This window comes from Hetaerina americana, unplaced genomic scaffold, assembly GCF_022747635.1.
Source record: "Hetaerina americana unplaced genomic scaffold, ioHetAmer1.1.p SCAF_78, whole genome shotgun sequence".
Classification (NCBI taxonomy): domain Eukaryota; kingdom Metazoa; phylum Arthropoda; class Insecta; order Odonata; family Calopterygidae; genus Hetaerina; species Hetaerina americana.
In genome coordinates this window covers 386,437-409,097 of record NW_027287405.1, presented here as the reverse complement: position 1 = coordinate 409,097, position 22,661 = coordinate 386,437, and the positions used below count along the sequence as shown (strand labels likewise).

At 36.4% G+C, this 22,661-nt stretch overlaps 1 protein-coding gene across 1 annotated transcript; it reads left to right on the top strand.

The window, feature by feature from the left end:
• The first annotated feature begins 75 nt into the window (after positions 1-75).
• On the top strand, positions 76-22,172 carry LOC139697494 (SET domain-containing protein 9-like). The gene is made up of 6 exons (XM_071596221.1): positions 76-396; positions 539-683; positions 5,981-6,113; positions 13,282-13,405; positions 14,960-15,075; positions 19,425-22,172. Exons 1-6 carry the CDS (start codon positions 320-322, stop codon positions 19,649-19,651), a joined length of 822 nt encoding a protein of 273 aa, XP_071452322.1. The 5' UTR covers positions 76-319; the 3' UTR covers positions 19,652-22,172.
• The last annotated feature ends 489 nt before the right edge of the window (positions 22,173-22,661 follow it).

Here is a 22,661-nt window from a genome sequence, read left to right as displayed (position 1 = left end):
TATTCGATGTAATCGATACTGTTTTCTAGTTTCAATTGTTTTACGTCGTCTGCTGTCACCTTACAAGTACGAGACGCGAGTAGGGTGGGAGTTATAAGTATGGGAAGTCAAAGCGAGTGTTGTGTTCAGCTAGTTTGGTGATAAAGGGTGGAGAAATGGGAAAAAATATTTTTATTGAATTTGGTAGGGACTATTACGTCTCTATGTGATAATTTCTTTTTGTTTTTCGTATGCGTTAATCAATTTTGCGTGGTATGGACGCAATGAACTTTTTTTGTCTTCTATTTTCTTGACCGAGAAAAACCAATGCAGTACAAGCATGAAAAATATTTTAGATAAATGGAATAGCTATAAGTATAGATTTGTGCCATGGATTGCTTTGAACCTCAAAAACAGGTAAACTGGATTATCATGATCCCCATGTGGCAGTATAATGAATTACTTTGATTTGAATATTGTAAGGCTGGAACTAAGGAAGACCTGTACCAAAATTAAAAATATTTTATTTATAGCTAATTTAATTTGTTTGTTGAAACAGGACGTCTCGCATAGTAACCACTGAAAACCAAGATAAGATTGTCCCGGATGATGAAGTTCGTGATTGCTTGCTTCGGTTGCTTCCGCATTTTTATAAGAATCTTTCATGTGAAAACAGTCAAGTTACAATGGCGAAGAACTTTGAGGTTGTACGATATAATATAGTTGTACTTTTTGAACTAACATGTATAGGCAGTATAATTTATGTAATGAACACCACGATTTCTAATGGAGCCCATTAATGCCTATTATTGGAGGTATAATATTTGTGTCTGTGTAACCAGTCGACAATCCGAAGGTTGGTCTATTAAGTGAGAATAGAGGTCACCTCGTAGTGAAATATCACACAGCAGGGCAGTAGGCTAGTGGTTTTCCCTGTGCCGCCTCTGGTTTACCTGCAAGATCTCCTACCCGGAAAATCACACGGCAAGGATGAAGCTGAGAGTTTCCAGAGACCCTGAATCAAACCCGGGCCCTCTGGCCAGTAACCCAGCGCTTTACCCACTGAAATATATCATTTGGAACAGGTCATTTTCGTCTCTGAAAAGCCTGATGGTAGATTGTAATTTAATCCTCCTCATAATGTTATCTTTATTAAGATAACATTAAGAGGAGATCATTTGACTTCAGATTTTGGGATTGTATTGATCATGAAAATGGAGAGATACTGAGAAGGAAATGGCGTGTATGCCATCATGATGTGCTTCAAGTGAATACTAAGCACCATGGTTTTGAGCGGGATATTTTGGACTACATATCATCGGCTACTTTCTCAATTATCTACCGACCATAACTTATTATCAGCAGTACCTTGTTCGGATAAACATTAGCAAAACTACCATAACTATTATCAGCAGTATTGATAGAATTGAGCTCTTACGGCTAGTAGTATTGAATAAATGAAAAACTCCAATAGCTGTAAACAGTTCTGTTACAGCTATTTTAGTTTTTAGGCGCAACATTAGCAAAATGAGTGTGAGGAGGATTTGCAGCGGGCATTGCAACCCTAACACGATTTTTTACGTTCCATTTCATGCAACTATTTATTGTGCTGCTGCTAAGATAGTGCACTTATTCTTTCTACAGCAAACAGGGTCAACACCTGCAAAGTGTGCATCATTATTATTAATGTAATCTACCAGAAAAGTCAGCTTTTTGATGGACTTGCAGATTAACCACTGCTACATTTTGCAGCCTCATCTGACATAGCAAAATAACATTTTCTACAGTACAATAAAATCTTCAATTCCGCGTACTATCTGCTTCCATTTGTACCATGCCACATGCCAGTTCTTTTCCTCCCCACCTTGCTTGCCTAACATTCCTCACTTTATCACAGACTTCCATATCACTCTGCCAAATAAAACAAGCTCTATCAAATTTTCCTGTCTCCTTTTAACCTCTTAAAACAACCCTCTCTCTACCCGCACAATGCTATATACCTCATTTTTTTCCTTTTTATTTTACTTTTTCCATTATCCTCTACAACCACGTCTCAAAAGCCTCCAATATTTGCCTATCATCTTGCTTCAATAACCATGCTACCACACCATACAAAGCCATGCTCCATATCTAAGTTTTCATTGGTCATTTCTTTACATCCTTACTCAATGCCCCTGTGATCAATTTCGTCCTCGTGAAAGCTTCTTTGATGCAATAATTCTTCTTATTTTTCTTCTGCTATGACCAGTTTGGTCCAAAAGACTTCCTATAAAGGTTATCTGCTCTTGTGTTATAGCCTTGGATTTTAAGATGTGGCTTAGTCCTCCCGATTGCAAATTACTTTACTTTTGTTTTACTTGCAACAAATCTCACACAATCTGGTACAATACTCATTGCACTGATTTTGTGGTATGCTCAGTAGTGATTCTAATCCTTTAACTGGCTAATTAAAGTTTGATCATCTGCAAATTTAACTGATTTTATGAATTTTTTTTCTGAATTACCCTTCTCTTTTATTCCTTCTTCTATCTCTTACCATGGTACCGCTCTTAATATATTTTCTGCCCAGTCATTGAAAATCGTGAGAAAGAATAAATACTTGTACACCTCCATGCCTAAAACTGCACACCCCGACTCTCAATGTACCACGTGCACCTGTGAAGTCAGAGAAGGGTACAGATATTATTCATATCCCCAGTGTTCTTGTATTTTCTTCAAAGCATGCATTAATTCTACCAAAGTTACTTTGTTGAATGGCTTCTCAAAATAATGAAAGCAAATACATCCTGATTGTATTCTCTTCTTCTATTAGGGACCTCATTGCAGCTAATAAATCATACATAACCCTTCCCATAAGTAATCAGTTGCCCTCTTCTTGACCCTTTTATTGATGATCCTAACTACAGTCATCACATACAACTGCTTTTCTTTTTTTTTTGGGAAGGGAATTAATACTGATATTAGTGTTGCAACCATATATTTCCATCATAAATCCCAAAAATTAGTCCATAACAGCCCTTCCTTCCACTTTTTCTAAATCCCTTAAGTATTTCAATGGGAATATTTTTTATCCCTCTAGTTTTAATCAAGTTCATTTAATTCTTTTTCTATCTTTAAACTTGCTAGCATAAAATCTTTACGACATAGCTTCAGGTGATGTGGTAGTCTAGTGGGTACAGCATTGGACTACTGACCAAAGAACCCAGTTTTGATTCCTGGGCTCGCCTTTAGGTACCCTTAGCTTCACCCAAGATGTGTGATTTTTTGGTTATGGATCCTCCTGGGAAACTATAGGTGGTGCAAGGGAAGATGGCCCCTCTACCCTATTGCATGAATTTCACATACTTTCAGGGATTTATATGGGGTGAGCTCTACCTTCACCTATCAAACTGACCTTCAAGTTGAAACTGTAGTTTGTAGCTCCTTCATGTGCACTTCCCACCTCTCCCAAATCTCATGATTGAAAATGTTCCCATTTTATCTCTGATAGTGTGGAGGGATTTTTTCTTTCCTCTGCCTTATTACTTTCATATGACTTTCTTTTGCCTTATTAATTTCTTGGCTTAGTTTATCATTTAAATTTTTGTGCTTTCTTCTACCCAATTCTGTTTTTCCATTTTTCTATTTCCTTCTTCTCTTGTCTGTTTTTCTGATAATATCTTCTGTAATCCATGGCTTCCTCAAACTTTTCATATTTACTCTTCCTGTTCTTTAATTTGCAGCTTTAGATAGCTCTTTTTTTTTGGATGTTCCCTCTGTTGTTCTACTGTTGCTACCCTACTATATCCACAACTGTTTGTTTTGTGGTCATATATGTTTGGATTTCCTTCTGCAACTCTTCTACTGTCCTGGTTAAAGCTTCTACATTTTGATTTTTTAAATTTCTTGCCTTTTATATCCTCTTGAGTTTGATGTTACATTTCATTTGCACAAAATTATGATCTGAATTCACATCTACTTCTGGAAAACTGTGAATTGATAATGCTCTTTTAAAGCCTGCGAGTAATAATTACTAGTCAAAAGTACAATCTAAATAGTGTCTATGAATCCCACAGCATGTTCCACCTGCACATACCTTATTATAACTAAACTCCAAGAGATTTCTATATAAGGAATTGAGGGTGAGTGAAGTGTACAGAATTGTAAAACTAATGTGTTAAGAGTTAAAAGATGTGTACAAGTTAACAGATTTTTCTCATTCACACTTAATTTCCCCACTTGCACCCATTTTTCCAGCCATTTTACATTAGTTTGTTGACTTTTTTTATACATTCCATACATGATTTGCAATTAGTTCTCTGAAAAGTTAGACAGTAGTCCTGGAAAGTATGATGCGTGTAAAATATCCTTATTGGCGCATGAATGAAATAGATGCAATAACACTTTGGAATGAAGTGGAATATCATATCAAGGAGTTATTCATTCAAGTAATATTCATACAATTGTTTCAGTTTCAATGATGTTAGGACATGTCTGTAAAATATTCAGAAATTGTATCGGTAAAAGTATTATTGGGAAGTTTGGAGAATCAAATCATATGCCAACATGTTGCCAGTAGCAATATGGGTACATTAATGCTATGACCTCATGCGAAATCACCAGAGATTGGTAACTGATAATAATCTATTTCTGTGGTTATCAACATAAATAGTTGTCATTGTCATTTTCTACATCCTGTAATCAAGTGTGAACAAGAAATGTCTGAATAAAAATGTTGATTAATTTCGTTTCTCTTCCAAAAATGTAAATAATTTTAGGTTACATGGACTACCAAAATTTAGGTTTTGCTAGCCTGGGTAGCCCATATTTGACAGAATTAAGAATAGGAAAATATTGAAGACAAATGTGAGTCTCTGTGTGAGGTCTTCATAGAAGACAGAGAAAATTGTAAAATATGAAGAAGTGGAACAGGTCCTATTTGAATGGTTCCATCATAAGAGATCCCGTAATCATCCCCACTAGGGCCAATCATAAGGAAATGGATGCAGAAATTGCCTCTGATATAGGAGTTAGACCCTTCTTGGATGAGGAATAAAGACTGTATGGGCTCAAAATGAATCAAACTGATTTTTAAATACAGTTAAGTAAAAAATACAGATCTTTACTGCATTTTGTGTACTTTAATACATCATATCTCCTTTCATTTTTTTCAAGCAAATGCCCATGCTAATTGTTTTTTTCAAGTTATCCTACTGGAAAATTTCCCTGCAGAATCATCTGGGGGTTTTTGGTTGGGAAACACCCCTGTTCACCCCTTTTTCTCTTGAAACTTGAAGATATCCAAGGGAAATTGTCTGGTACACATGGAAAATTTTAATAGGGATAGGCGTCACAGAGCCAACAACACCCCAGGTTGGTGAGCAAATAATGACTAGGAGTGGACAAACATTCGAGCACAATGGCAACTTTGAAATATTCCTTGTGATCCATTATAGTTTTGTTAGCAGCCATGCCAGCAGTCTGAGTAAATATCACTCAATATAATGGGGGATGATCAGTGATTGGCAAAAAATAAGGTGATTCCAACAAACTATGATGGAGACATTTTTACACCAAAGACATGTACTTGGAAATATGTGATAGGCCAAGCACACACATTGAAGTATGATTGTGTTACTGGATTGAAACCTTTCTGATTTGTACTGTTTTCTTTTCATAAGTAAGGATTTTTCAAAATTTAAGGTTGCTTAGTACAGCTATATAGAATTATTTGAATAGTATAACTTCATGCCTGGTTTTCACTAGAATGAAAAATATTGTTTTTTATGGTGGAAAATCTTTCCTTTAAATTTGAAGATCTATCAAAAAATTAATATTGTTTGCTTGATTTAAAAAATTAATTGCTATCATAATACACTTAAAATACTATCTCACTGATAGTTTTGTTATCATTGAATCCCTTCAAGAGCAGGGTTGTTTCAGGTTCAACCTTTATTTGTTGAAATTAACTGCAGATGTTGTTCAGGGCATATAAATCATAATATGCATTTTACATTTTAAGGTCATGACCAAAATGATGGGTTTTACTGTGGAGCGAGGGCCCAGCAATTTGACTAATAGCCAAGGAGTAGGAACCGGTGTCTTTGTACGTAATGGAAAAGTGCCTAAAGGATCTTTGGTAGCACTTTACCCTGGTAAAGTATATAATATACAGTCAACTTATTGGGCCTTAGTACTTTTATGTTATTTCAAATCCTTTCACTTATAATGTAAAACCATGCAACTAGTGAAAAGGGTTGCATGCATTGGTTATATACAAGACTAAGGTTTAATTCTGTTCATAGGAAGTTGTAAATGGATATTAAATTACATGTAAGTGAAATAAAATACCCTTTCCTTAATTAGTATTGACAGTCAGTAAATATTTTTAATAAACATGGATAGTATGGATCCTTACACAATGGCATATAGTGTTTTATTTCTAGATACTCCTGGATTGCTACAAGCAGGAAAAACCTAGAACAGTGGTAGTCAACTTATATAAATGTTTTGGAAAATCCATAGTCATGGAAATTCATTTAACCCCTTGAAATAATTATTTTTTTAGAGTTGAATACTTACATCGTCTACCATTCAGAGGTTCGTTTTGGATGTCCCCTTGAACTATCTTGTCCCAAGTTTTGTGAATAGCCATAAATGCCTTATTCAGGAACACATTTCCAAATTACGTAGAAAGTTAAGCTCCCTATGCTTCCTCATTAGAAATATTAGATATTCTGTAAATTTAGAGGTCCGTCTATCCATTTACTATGGTGAATTTCATTCTCGTGTTATTTTCAGTATCCTCTTCTGGGGTTCCTCTCCCCATGTGGGCTTAATCTTCAAAATCCAAAAGAGGATTATACGTATTATGTGCAATGCTCCTTGCAATGCACCATGTAAACCTCTCTTCAAAAGACTTGGTTTATTACCAGTACCTTGCATATATATATATATACATACATACGAGGGTCATCCGGAAAGTAGTACCCGTTCGTGAAATAAAAAGACAAAAGTAAATATTTACAAACATAAAAAATTTTATTTGAAAGAGGATACTTTAAACTACTTCTCAACATAATCTCCAAGCAAATTAAGGCATTTGTCATAACGTGTGACAAGTTTCTGTATTCCTGCTGCATAGTCCTTCGCCGCCATCCCCATCTTGCACAAATTTTTGCATAATGCAGATGGTGTTTAACAATTTCATGAACAATTGTTCGAGAAACATTGGGAAAATGCTCACAGATGTCATCAATTGTGACGCGCCGATCGTTCCTCACGAATTCGTCAACTGAGCTCACCAGTTGGTCTGTAATGACAGACGGTCTCCCCGAACGCTCATCGTCGTGTGTGTTCCCCCTCCCCATGTTGAAGTTGCGACACCACCGCCGAACAGACGACTCGTCCATTACATTGTCTCCATACACCTCCTTTAATTGGCGATGAATATCACATGGGCGAACGTTTCTTGCATTGAGGAATTTAATCACTGCCCTCACTTCACAACTGGCGGCGTTCTCAATTTTTTTAAACATTGTAAACAATCACAGAAACAACACAGGCAATGCTAGCGTCACGCAACTTGGCTCAGAGAAGGCAGACAAGCCACTGAAGCTATCTGACCTCGTCCAGCGGCTACTCGCGTCGTCAGCACTTCATGCGGCACGAACGGGTACTACTTTCCGGATGACCCTCGTATTATTGTTATCTTACATGCAAAGGGTAATATTTCCCAGCACAAGTCCAACCACAATTACCATAGTCAATATACAAGGACTTGCAATGACCTGCACCAACCAATTAATAAGAATATATATATATATATATATATATATATATATATATATATATACACATACATACATACCAATGCACTAGTACAATAACATATTAATTGGTTAAGCCAGAATTGATGCATAGCGACAATTCCAGGTATTCATTTACAGAATAGAACATATTATTTTTTAAAAGGTTAAACAGCTTTTTCTTGAAAACAGGTACTTTTGTTTCATATTTGATTTCATGGGGAAGTTTACTGAAAAACCTTAAGCCCATTGCTCTGGGCCCATGAGCAGTATTGTGTGTCCTGACAAATGGTTGGTTCATGTCATTGCAGGTCCTTGTATAGTGACTATGGTAATTGTGGTTGGACTTGTACTGGGAAATATTACCCTTTGCATGTAAGATAACATTAAATATATATATGCAAGGTACTAGGACACGCCAGATATAAATTTCACAATTTAAGAAGAGATTATATATATATATATATATATTATATATATATATATTATATATATATATATATATAGGTATACATGGAAAATGCCAGATGACTCAGGAAGATATCAGCTAGATTATATTCTGGTTAGACACAGGTTTAGGAACAGTGTGATAAATTCCCACAGCTTCCCGGGAGCGGATGCGGACTCAGACCACAATTTAGTTGTTATGAAATGTAGCGTACGTTTCAAAAAGATAAGGCAGGGGCGGCGAGTTAGAAAATGGAATGTAGAAGCATTAAATGGGTTGAAAAGGAAGGAATACAAACAGGCGGTAGAGAAAATCATGGAGGATGGTAAAGGGCTTAGTACTATCGAAGAAAAATGGGAAATGATCAAGAAAGGGTTGTCTAAAGCCGCAAAAGACACTATTGGAACCGTTAACGCTAAAAGGACTAGGAAACCATGGATCACGGATGAGATGATTACAAAGATGGATGAGCGGCGAAAATGGAAGAATATAAATACAGAATTAGGCGAAATGAAGTACAAAGAATTGAACAATAAATTGAGGCGGGCAACAAATAAAGCAAAGGAAGCATGGTGGAAGAGGCAGTGCGAGGATATGGAAGGTCTGCAGAGGAAGGGTGAAATCGGTGCACTGTACAGCAAAGTTAAATCGTTATCGGGAAGTAAGAAAGGAAGAGCTATGCTAACAGTTAGAGATAAGGCGGGTAAGGTAATAGTTGACGCAGGAAAAATCCAAGAGAGATGGAAGGAGTATATAGAAGAACTATATAGTAAAGAACTCAGACCAACAAAGTTAGACATTGAAAAAGAAAATGACGTAGAGGAAGACAGCTTAGGTCTAGGGATACTAGACAATGAGATAGAAAGAGCATTAAGGGAGATGAAACTAAATAAGGCCGTGGGGGTAGATAACATTCCCGTGGAGCTTTTGAAATCCTTAGGAAAATGTGGGAGGGAGAGGCTATACGGGCTGATCCGTAGTATTTATGAGGAGGGAATCTGGCCGGAAGACTTTGTGAGATCAGTTTTAGTTCCTATTCCGAAAAAGGTAAAGGCCACGTCATGTGAGGACTATAGGACAATTAGTTTGATATCCCATGCAGCTAAAGTTGTTCTCAGGATCATAAACAAAAGGATAGAGAGTAGGGCAAATGATTACTTAGGTGATGATCAGTTTGGGTTTAGGAAGGGGAGAGGTACGCGTGATGCCATTGCAGTAATGAGATTATTAATCGAGAGGAATATAGAACACAACCAGGAGGTATTTGTGTGTTTCGTAGATTTCGAAAAAGCGTTTGATAGAGTAAATTGGAAAAACTAATGAGTATATTGCAGAAAATAGGAATAGATTGGAGGGAAAAGAGGCTAATCCGCAACCTGTACATGTCTCAGACTGCTCAGGTGCGGGTGGAAAACGGGGAGTCAGGATGGGCATATCAGGTCCCTCTTCATCTCTGAATACTTTCTTCCTCCCTTCATACCGTCCAACATCCCTATCCTGTTCCTTCCCTTTCCTCTTTTGCCCAACATTCTACCCTCTATCACAGTCTTCAACATCCCACTGCCGGTCAGCACCCCCTTCATCCACTTTTCCTGCCTCCATAGGATTGCTCCCAGCAAACCCCTCTCTTCGCCCACCATACCAAGTACTTCCTCATTTGTTTTCTTCTCTGTCCATTTTACCTTCTCCATTCTTCTCCACACCCACATTTCAAAAGCCTCCAGTCTACGTCTATCCTCCTTCTTCAATGACCACGTTTCCGCGCCGTGCATAGCTACGCTCCATATCAAAGTTTTTACGAGTCTTTTCTTAACATCCTTGCTCAATGTCCCCGTCATCAACTCCCTCCTCCTTGTGAAAGCCTCTTTGCCTAGCGCAATTCTTCTCCTTACGTCCCTACTACTTTGACCGTGTTGGTCCAAAACACTACCGAGATACGTAAACTGCTCTACCTGCTCTATTTTTTGCCCTCCTATTTTAATGTTAAGCTTGGCCTTTTTCTTTCTAGAAAATCGCATTACCTTTGTTTTATTTATGTTGATTCTCATCCCATACCTGTCGCACTGAATTTCCAATTCACTCAGCAATGCTTGCAGCCCCTTGGCTGACTGACAAACTAAAGCTTGGTCATCAGCAAACCTAACTGATTTTACGAATTCCCCGCCCACTTTCATTCCTACCTCGAGTTCTTCCCATGCCTCTTTGATCATTTCCTCTGCATACAGGTTGAACAGCAACGGTGATAAAGGGCAACCCTGCCTCACACCCCTTCCTAACACTGCCCATTCTGACTCCCCGTTTCCCACCCGCACCTGAGCAGTCTGAGACATATACAGGTTGCGGATTAGCCTCCTTTCCCTCCAATCTATTCCTATTTTCTGCAATATACTCATTAGTTTTTCCCAATTCACTCCATCAAATGCTTTTTTGAAATCTACGAAACACACAAATACCTCCTGGTTGTGTTCTATATTCCTCTCGATTAATAATCTCATTACTGCAATGGCATCACGCGTACCTCTCCCCTTCCTAAACCCAAACTGATCATCCCCTAAGTAATCATTTGCCCTACTCTCTATCCTTTTGTTTATGATCCTGAGAACAACCTTAGCTGCGTGGGATATCAAACTAATCGTCCTATAGTCCTCACATGACGTGGCCTTTACCTTTTTCGGAATAGGAACTAAAACTGATCTCACAAAGTCTTCCGGCCAGATTCCCTCCTCATAAATACTACGGATCAGCCCGTATAGCCTCTCCCTCCCACATTTTCCTAAGGATTTCAAAAGCTCCACGGGAATGTTATCTACCCCCACGGCCTTATTTAGTTTCATCTCCCTTAATGCTCTTTCTATCTCATTGTCTAGTATCCCTGGACCTAAGCTGTCTTCCTCTACGTCATTTTCTTTTTCAATGTCTAACTTTGTTGGTCTGAGTTCTTTACTATATAGTTCTTCTATATACTCCTTCCATCTCTCTTGGATTTTTCCTGCGTCAACTATTACCTTACCCGCCTTATCTCTAACTGTTAGCATAGCTCTCCCTTTCTTACTCCCCGATAACGATTTAACTTTGCTGTACATCGCACCGATTTCCCCCTTCCTCTGCAGACTTTCCATATCCTCGCACTGCGTCCTCCACCATGCTTCTTTCGCTTTATTTGTTGCCCGCCTTAATTTATTGTTCAATTCTTTGTACTTCATTTTGCCTAATTCTGTATTTATATTCTTCCATTTTCGCCGCTCATCCATTTTTGTAATCATCTCATCCGTGATCCATGGTTTCCTAGTCCTTTTAGCGTTAACGGTTCCAATAGTGTCTTTTGCGGCTTTAGACAACCCTTTCTTGATCATTTCCCATTTTTCTTCGATAGTACTAAGCCCTTTACCATCCTCCATGATTTTCTCTACCGCCTGTTTGTATTCCTTCCTTTTCAACCCATTTAATGCTTCTACATTCCATTTTCTAACTCGCCGCCCCTGCCTTATCTTTTTGAAACGTACGCTACATTTCATAACAACTAAATTGTGGTCTGAGTCCGCATCCGCTCCCGGGAAGCTGTGGGAATTTATCACACTGTTCCTAAACCTGTGTCTAACCAGAATATAATCTAGCTGATATCTTCCCGAGTCACCTGGCATTTTCCATGTATACCTGCGTCTTTTGTGGTGTCTGAACCAAGTGTTGGTGATAACTAAGCCCTGTCTCCTGCAGAACTCAACTGCTTTCTCCCCGCGGTCATTCCTCGTGCCTAAACCGTAGTCCCCCACCTCATCACCATCTCTTCCCTCGCCTACCGTCGCATTCCAATCCCCCATCACTATCAAATGTTTCCCTGCAGGAACACACGCGATCATGTCCTCTAACTGATCGTATATCCTATCGACCTCTTCTTCCTTATGGTTGCTCGGTGGCATGTATACCTGAATAATAACTAAGTTCGTCGGTTCTGCTTTTATCTCCACTAGTAGTATTCTATCCGTTACCTGCTCTATGTTGACTACGCTTCTTCCTACCTCTTCATTTAATACTATGGCAACCCCTCGTTGGCTCTCGTCCCCATTGCTGTATATTATTCTATACTTATCACTCCAGTAATCTCCGCTATCTTTCCATCTCACCTCGCATAGACCTAAAATATCTATATTTCCCCTTTCCATCTCTCGCTTAACATTCTCCAATTTCCCTGTCCTCATCATTGTCCTAACATTCCACGTTCCGAATCTAACTAATTTGGTCTTCTTCTCCTTCGTCTTCTGTCCTGCTGCTGCTGGTTTTCCCTTGCAAGGGTTTCGTGGGATGACGACCGCGGAAGCCTTGCCTCCCCCGCTGCCGGGCACGACACACGGCCGATTGGGCCGAGCCCCGTGGTTGCCAGGACTCAAAGTATCTCTATTGTCCATCATATTTTTCTAGGGAATGATAATTGAGGTGGTTTCCCGTTGCCTTCCTCAATAGTGTTTTTAACGTGACACCATCACTTACTGGCCGCCCCACTGGGGTCAGACGCCATTGCAGCCGCCTCACTGAGGAACAGACGCTGCGTGGACTACCTTTCGTCTGGCTCCTAACCTTCGACCTATCTGGCATGGGTGACCCTACCAGGAGCAATTTTTATTACTCCCGCCAGCACAGCTCTAGGGGTCATCGGAACGCACAAGCCCTTCCACCACGTCAAGGTTGTAGTCCGGGGAGGGATATATATATATATATATATATATATATATATATATATATATATATATATATATATATATATATATATATATATATATATATATATATATATATATATATATATACATTTAGATATCTCTTCTTAAATTGTGAAATTTATACCTGGCGTGTCCTATATTTGTGTATGTATGAATATGCAACAAATCTCTGGACAAATAAATGTATTATTATTATAGAGCGTTTATGGCTGTTCACAAAACTACTCTTCATCTCCACTAACCCACTTTTCTACTAAAGCATTGCTCTTAGTTGTTTAAATAGGCTGCAAATTCTTTTGGTCATTGCTATGGAGTAGGGAGCTACATGATGGAATCACGTTTTGTTTTCCAGGAACAATTTACCGTCCCTATGAGCCCATCCTTCTTCAGTCATTGGGAAATCCATTTATCTTTCGCTGCCTTGATGGTATTCATATTGATGGAAAAGATACTGGGATATCCAAAGCCATATACAAGTACGTGAATGACATTTTATTATCCATTATTAAAATAGAAAGAAAGACTCGTACGTAGACATTTTATTAGTTCACTACCCATGTGAAATGTATTTTACTTCCCCAGCTCCACAAACTCTATCAAATAGATGAGTAGTGATGGTGCTTAGGTTGTTTATGGTGCATATTTATTCAACGTTAACAGCAGCTAGATACAAGTGGACAGCTGTAGTGACTACTGTTTCAGCACTAGCTGCCGAGCTGCTATCTAGAATAACACATCTACATGTACATAGTTCCCAGTGAACAACAAGAAGAATATGTGGCGAAGTTGTTGAGATACCACATGTATATTCAGAAAAACCTGTAAAGGAGATTAGGATTTAGTTTTCCCAGCAAATCACTACTTTGGATGTGGTATGGAATTGTGAAATGGAGCAATGAATCCTTGAATCTCTTTGTCCAGCAGTAAATATTTCAAATCATGCCATTATTGTGCAAATTGCTGCTGTGGATTTGGACTCAAATTATTTCCTCATTGTCATATGCAAAACTACAAATTTTTAAACCTTTGTATCCAGTATTGAAACTTAAAATTTTCAAGGACTCCTGTTCCACATTATATAGCAATTATATATTTTTTCTCTTAATGGCTGTTTTTATAAACTTGCAACAACTTGTCTTTGTGTTTTATTCTGGTCACATATAAATATTTTCTGAGATGGTCCCAAATGCTAAGAATATTTTGTTGGGGTATGATTAATGAGAAATATGTTGCATTTTGCTTCACTTTATCATCATAGCCAATCTTTCCAATGATGCATTTCACAAATACTGGCACCCTCAGGAATGATGTACAGCATCTTCCCCAAGTTAGAGCTGATGTGATGATCACACCTAAGTACTTCTTGTGATTAAACATTTTCTTTTTCATTTTCCGTCATGCATAAGGTTTGTATAAAAAGTATCAGTGACAAGTTTTTTCTGACGTGTGCAGGGAGTGCTGAATTCAGACCATCAGTTAAGTGTGCGCATGAATGCAGATCGTATTGGCATTGATAAGATGACCACCATTATCTCTGAAAATTTGGTGATACAAAAGAGCTATGCTATACTCGTCCCGATGTTCTTGCTTGACAACCAAAAGCACCTGCTCCAAGGTGACCAACTACATGATGAAAAATGGCATCACGATGATTCCCTAACCCCTTAAAGTTCCAACTTGGCACCAACAGACATGATTTTCTATTCCCATTTGTGAAATCTTCCCTCAAAGGACCACCATGGGACCCTAAGTGCCACCAAAGAAGCTTGAATGCCTACCCTTGAGGACCTTCCAGAACAAGCCAACCAGGGAACCTTCAGGTCGTGGAAAAGCCACTGGCAAAAGTGTGTCAATGCTCATAGATGTACTTCGAAGAATTTTGAGGCATTGTAGCAATATCTGAAATATATCTATTTTTTCCTAAACTTATCCCAATATTTATTTTACAAACCTTGAATAGTGTCACAGGTAGTCACAATAAGAACTTATATACAGTTGCACATCTAACTCATCTGTTTTTATTAATGCAGGTCATGTGTACAAAGAGACAGATTGGGTGGATACCTTACATCAGATTTGTCCTGGCTTACCCAGTACTGTGTCAACCCAATGAACGTGGGGCAATATGTAAACAACCAAAGTAAAGGTAATTATTATTATAGGTAATCTACTGGTTAAGGCACAACTTACAAATAATTCTCTTGCCTCTTCTAACAAAACACAACCCAACATCATACTCTATAATTAGCCCCCTCTTTATCTTCATATACTTACTTCCTCCCTTCGATCCACCCAACAACACCCACTATCCTATTCCCGTCCTTTCTTTGTTTGCCTAACATTCTCCCCTCTATCAGTCTTCAACATCCAAATGCCAATCAATATGCTTTGTATCCATTTTTCCTGTCTTCTAATGGTTTCTCCCTACATTCCCCTCTCCTCCCCCACCATGCCTAGCACTTCATTTGTTTTCCTATCTCTCCATCCTTGTCCACACCCACATTTAAAAACCTCCAATCTACGGCCATAATCCTGCTTCAATGACCATGGTTATACACCGTACATGACTATGCTATACATCAAAGTTTTAATGATCCTTTTCTGAACATAATTACTCAAAACCCCTGTCATCAATACCCTCCTCCTCATGAAAGTGTCTTTGCCTAGTGCAGTTCTTCTCCTTATGTCCGTACTACTTAGGCCATTTTGGTCCAAAACACTTCTAAGGTACATAAACTGTTCCACCGGCTCTAATTTTTGCCCTCCTATTTTAAAATTTAGCTTAGCTTTTCTCTTCCTAGAAAACCATATACCTTTGTTTTATTTACATTTATTCTCATCCCATATCTATTGCACTGAATTTCCAATTCACTTTCCATTCAGAATGCTGGTAACTGATTTTATGAATTCCATACTGACTTTCATTCCTTCCTCCAGATCTGCCCATGCCTCGTTAATCATTTTCTCCACATATACATTGAAAAAGTAGAAGCAATAGAAATTACTTATTCATTACATGAGAATAATAACCATGATTGAGTATTGGCAAGTATGCCGTGATACTTAATAGTCAAAGTGAAATGATCATACATTTTTGAATAAGCTTACTACATTTTATTAGTCAATTGAATTTCAATATGAAAGGTTTTCACAACTGTAAAACAACACTATATTGAATGGCCATTATTACCAATGATGATTACTAACATAATCACTCATTATGTAACTTCTATGACTTTCAGTTAGTGTTACCATAACTGTGGGTATTTTATATAATGTCTATCAAATAGAAAATTAATAATTTTAATCAAGCTTACATTTTGATTTGGTTTTGGATGATTTTTGCCCTATCCATATCATATTATAATAATAATAAGAATAGAAAATATAGACCACCAGCATCATTGCATCATAGCTGGAAACAGCTGTGGCCATCTAATAGTGGACATCTGTCTACTAGGTTAACCTCCCTGCATGCAAGTATCACTAGATTCTTGATCAGTCAAGGAAAGGCATCTACAACTTGCATCTCATGGGAGGTGGCCCCAGTGGAGTTTGGGAGGACACAATTTCAGATAATGCGATCATAGAGTAGATGCAGACTCTAAAGGGGACCTGTTTGCAATGCTGTCAGAGATCAGGAACACTACACCTCACAATTAAATGTTTGAGACTGATCCAAATCCATGCAAAAATGGAAACAATTCAACCAACTGCCATGTCAGAAGAGTACACCACTAACCAAACACTCTCCTTCCCCAAAAACATAAGCAATTAAATCTCCTGAAATGTGTAATACATGCAATTCAGAAGGAATGGAGTGAAGCAGGTCCACTTCGACTTAACTTTGAGATTGATGAGTACAATTGCCTATAATGAGACAATGCCGTTAGAAAAACGAACACATTGGAATTTCTCTGATTGGAAAAGTGCTTTTTCTAATGAATGGCTTTGTAAAAGAGAACTTTGCTTCTGGGCAATAAACTGGATTGTCTATACTATAGCCAAAGCACTGGTTGCATCATACAATGGCATCTCTGGAGAGGATGAACAGGTGAGGCGACTTAAAAAGCTTGAGGCAAAGATTATGTAGGCCAGACAGCAGGCATCCAGAAATAGTATGTGGTAAAGTACATTACATCTGGGTAATTGTCCATGTTCAAGGTAAATTACAAAAGCCCGGAACAATAGGTAATAGACTCTTGCCATTTTAACAGCATTGGCTTGATTTTAACATTTCCTTCTTTGCCAAAAGATGTTCACCATGTTTTGACATAATTATGTTTTATGTGAGACATTCTGTGTATCTTTTTTATCAGAGTTACATATTGTTTGCACAATTGCATGCATATGTAACTATCTGAAATTTTTCTTTTATTTTTCAATGCATTACACACTATTTTTACACATGTATTTGTTATGAGTAAAACTATTATGGAGAAATTATTATTGTAAGGATTGTTTTCTGGCAGCTGCTGAATGTTCAGAATTGGTGCTGTTTAAGTTTGTGCAACTGTAACAGGTCACATCCTCAGAAACAATAATTACTTCTAATAATTCAACCTGATATGGTCGTGAAAACTCAAATGGCAACAAGGCTAAATCATAAGGAAACTGAAGGTTAACTACCATTAAAATCAGTACTCTGAAAACGTTTGTTCCAAATTCAAATTTTCCTATAACCAAAGTGATCAAAATGAAGGTTAGTTTGATAGGTGAGGGTGAAGCTCACCTTTGTACATAGCCAAAGGCATATGGAATTCACATATTAGGATAGGGGAGCCAGTTTCTTTCCCTGTGGTTTCCCAAAAAACTGGTACCTGAAAAATCACCCAGATTTGGTGAAGCTGAGTGTGCCGTTGTCTAGAATCAAACAAGAGCCCTCAGGTCAGTAGCCCAGTACTCAATCCACCTAATTACCATGTCCCAAATGTATGCCATATATTTAGTAAAAGATCAATTAGTTAACTGACACACAAAAATGAATGTTTGTTTAATTCTGATGGTAGTACAAGGCTATAATCATATTCAAATTACCGTATTTATCCATCCATAACGTGCACGCTATCTACACAAAAATGTTCAGATGATCGAAAAAAATGACAATAGGCGTTATGCAATGAAAATTGAAAAAATCAAAGCATAGACGTATTTTTACACGCACTATTTATCATTTCTATACACACACACACACACATATTTATATCCTGATTTGTGAATTTCACACGCTGTTTGGCTTAGTATTGGGTGAACTCTACCATCACCTACCAAACCGACCTTCGGGTTGATTTTATATATATATATATATATATATATATATATATATATATATATATATATATATATATATATTCATATATATATATGTGTGTATATATATATGTGTCCTATACTATGTGTACAATTTTTTGTATGATGCAGTCTCTGGACAAATAAAAATTATTATTTTTATTATTATTATATATATATATATATATTTATATATATGTATATATATATATATATATATATATATATATATATATACATATATATTTATATATATGTATATATATATATATATATATATATATATACACACACACATATATATAAATACACAGATGTAGATTTTTAGAATATAGAGACACAAAGAAAGGACACTCACAATTTGTTATTTGACGTTTCGACAGCACAGCTGTCGTCTTCAGAATCAGATTTTGAAGACGACAGCTGTGCTGTCGAAACGTCAAATAACAAATTGTGAGTGTCCTTTCTTTGTGTCTCTATATTCTAAAAATCTACATCTGTGTTTTTATATATTTGTGTGTCGCCGAAGAGCGTTCCATTTCGAATATATTTTCACACACACATATATATATATATATATATAATATATATATATATATATATATATATATATATATATATATATATATATATATATATATATATATATATATAGACACACACACACACACATACACACACATACATGTATATATGTGTATATGCAGATGCGCGGCATCTATACACGTTCCAGATAACTACGAAGCCCTGGGCACATGGTATCTGTACAAATTCATGGTAACTACCAAATTCTGGGTGCACGTTATCAATGGGAAAATACGGTAAATCATTGCTTGCAGTTTTGTTGATCTGTACACATTCAGATTAATTGTACATTAATAGTTAGGTTTGTATTCAGTGGGCTAGTATACATTAATTTTGGGTAAGCAATAGAATTCTGCTGGCCCGGTTTAAAATTGTTGCATACTTTTTTAATTTTTCTGACTTCAATTTAGTGAAAAATAATTTTAATTACTTCAGGGGAGTTAATAAAGAGCTACTTTTAAAAATTTATTACATAATTATCTACTATTTACCTTTGAATTTATTTATTATATTTGTGCCATGAAAAAGTCTTTTGATCCCTGAGATTACATTGTGTTCAAATCTTTCTGCTAACATACTTAAATTAAATGCATTGATTTTCCTCTTGCACAATTATTTCAGGTGCCAGTTGCAATGTGGCTTATCAAGAAGTTGATATTCCCGAAGATGGCTCTACATTCTCTCTGCCATTGCTGTCTCTACTCCCCAATGCCTTTTATTCATCAGATTTTTCCGACTCTAAACTTTTCAACCAGAGGAGAAAAAGGCGCCTAATCGCTCTGGTTTCGGTAGTTGATATTCCTGAAAATACTGAAATATTGTCTTCATATTTTACATTAGTTCATTAAAGAGAAAAAATGCTATTATAATATAACATTGTAGAATTGACATTTGACCTGGTGGTCACAGCAATGGATCTTATACATGTAAATATTTATTACTGAACCTTTCAAAAACCAACGAGTAATTTAAAAAAACTAAATTTGAAACTGGTGCACATTCCAGTCAGGTAGATGACCATTTCTGTGATTAGCTTAAATTATCACATGTTAAATGGAAAAATATGGCCACCTTGCATGATCAACATTTTTTTTTTTTTTAATTTCAAAGAGAGCATACTATCACCTTTAAAGATCTCACTGCCTTGAAATCTACGAACAACTCCAATCTGGGTGCAAAGACACTACTTAAATATACCATTGGGAAAGAATGCTGTTATTATACTTATTCACTTAGAAATCTTACATGATGGATTGGTTTTGGAAGGATATAGATAAAAACATAGCTGCTAGATTTTAGAACCCAAATTGCTTTCATTTGCCATGGGATCTACCATCCATGACAACAAAAATAGTTAACTTTTGAACATAGTAACAAAATTCAAGCCAATATGCATACCTTTCTATAGCACTTCCTATGTTCCAGTCCTCCCAAACTTAAGTCTCACCAAAATTTATGGAAAGCCTCCCATGCACCAACTTGCATAGACTCTCCCCTTCACACCTCACCTGTTCAAATTCTATGCTTCAACCCTGAATACCTGCCATGTTTTTAGGTGCAAAGCGACACAATACACTTTTTCATCTGTGTCTACTTCGCTGACTGAAATATGTACCAGTACAGGAAATGTCTTCCAAAAACCAGGCACTTGTTATTTATCAATCACTTCACTAGCCAATAGCTCACCATCTTCATCAATGATAGTAGTATATGCTACAGGGTTCATTTTGGTAAAAAATATACAGATTACAAAAATAGTTTTAAGGAAAAGCAAAATTTCTATGCCTAACACAAGAAGATGCTTGTAGTTGACAGAATTTTAAGCCTAACTTCAGTCAGATTTACTTTCTTGATCATTTTTTGATTCAGTGAATCATATGAACCAGAACTGTGGTGAAAACTGAACTGTAGTGTAGAAAGCATCTGTCGCAACAGCAAAATTACCTCACAGGCATGTTCAAAACATGAATGTGAACTTTATTGTCATATCCTTTTTTAAAAATAGTAATATAAATTGATTTTTTTGACCCTTTCATATCCTAAGGACAACTAATGAGGCAATGTGTGAACTCAAGTTATAATTAAGACTGATTATATGACATTTCATCTGATCAAGTACGTATGCAATATATGTAAATACCTATAAATATTGTTTTTTAATTGTATATTACTTGTATTTCGAGTAACAGGTACCTAAGTTTTCTTACTTATAAAGTTATGTGAAAACAGATGTATCTCTAATATAACTTTCTGACAAGCAATGTGATAAGGATGAAGTAATTTATATCAAATATGGAGGACATTTTTGGCTCCTAAACAAGAAGAGAATTGGAGCTTTGGGGGTAAATGTTAGTTGTCAGAAAAGCAATACAATTCACTGACACCTGAAATTGTCACTCCCGTTGAAAATAGATATCATGATACCAAATTATATTCTCATTGTTCACTGCCACTATGCACATGTGATACAGTACTTGTTACTAGTTGTGACTCTTTCTAACTGTGAGATGTTAAGAATACTATTTTATAGGTGAGTCAAATGATTTATTGATACTATGCCAGGCTTGTGGAACTTCTCTATGCCAAGAATAATAAAGAGTTCTACCAAGAAATTTTACTTCCAAGACTTAGGTTTCAACAAGATTCCTGACAATATTTTTTTCAAACCTAGTTCGTGGAAACCTAAATAAAAGAATTTTGGTGAAACTCTCATTATAATGATTTTGTAAGCAATTGATTATATTGAATGATGTTTGTTTCTAGAAAATGTGCTAGTCATAACCTGAAAAAATTGAGCAATTTTTACAGTTTTTAACAAAGTATTCATTCATCAAGGAATTTAAAAAAACGTTTTATATTTCTAAAATAAAAATTTTAGTCTTGAGGATGATTAATTTTTTTCTCCAAATGTATATAAATGTAACCATTTTGATAAAAACAGACTTTTTGACCTTATTAAAATCAAAAAACTTATAGCCTTTCCCTGAACTATCAAATAATCTTTTTGTGTTGACCCAGTTGAGACTGATTCACATGGGAGGGATGAGGCCCAGACTTAGCTGTTATGATGGAATAAACATTGCGTAATTTCTATCCCGAATGTTGAGATTATTCAAGTTATATAAATTGCTAACATTTATGTATAGTAATGCGGAAGAGTTGTCTTTAATTTTGATTTAATCTTTCAATAACTAACATTCTGGTGAGATCACAGGTCTCCAAAGAAAAGAGAAAACACGGTGAATACTCTGGTGGTTCCTCCTCCCTCCTTAACTCTCTCAAAAAAGATTGGTCAGTGGAAATGAAATAAAGCAGATGGAAGCATTGGAATGTTTTGTAAGTCCTCATCCCCACCAATGAGACTCATCAATGAATGTTTAAGGGTATTTCATGACCACTTGCATCATAGCTGCTGGCAAATATGTATTGCCTGGGAATACAATTATGCAGAATAGAAACCGAAAATAAATTTAGGTTACCCTAATATATATCTTCTGAGATTTAGTTGGGGCATTAACAATAAATACTCATTTCAAGCACTTTAAAAAAATTAATATTCTAACTATTTGAAAACAGAACTTCAATGGCAAATGTTTATCTTGTTTAAAAACTTGAAATCCATGTAGTAGCTTTTGTGATATCAATTGAATGAGCTACTTTAGTTTTAAGGCTACAGCAAGACTTTATTTGTAAAATATTTATTTTACTGTTTTAGATAGCTATCTAGGGATACGTACATTTCAGTACGTAAAAATACTTGCATCAACAGTGCTTTAAATAAAAATATTGAGTATTAACAGCATTAAGAGAATAATTACATTAATATAAGGGCATTGACAAAGAAAAACCAATCAGGGA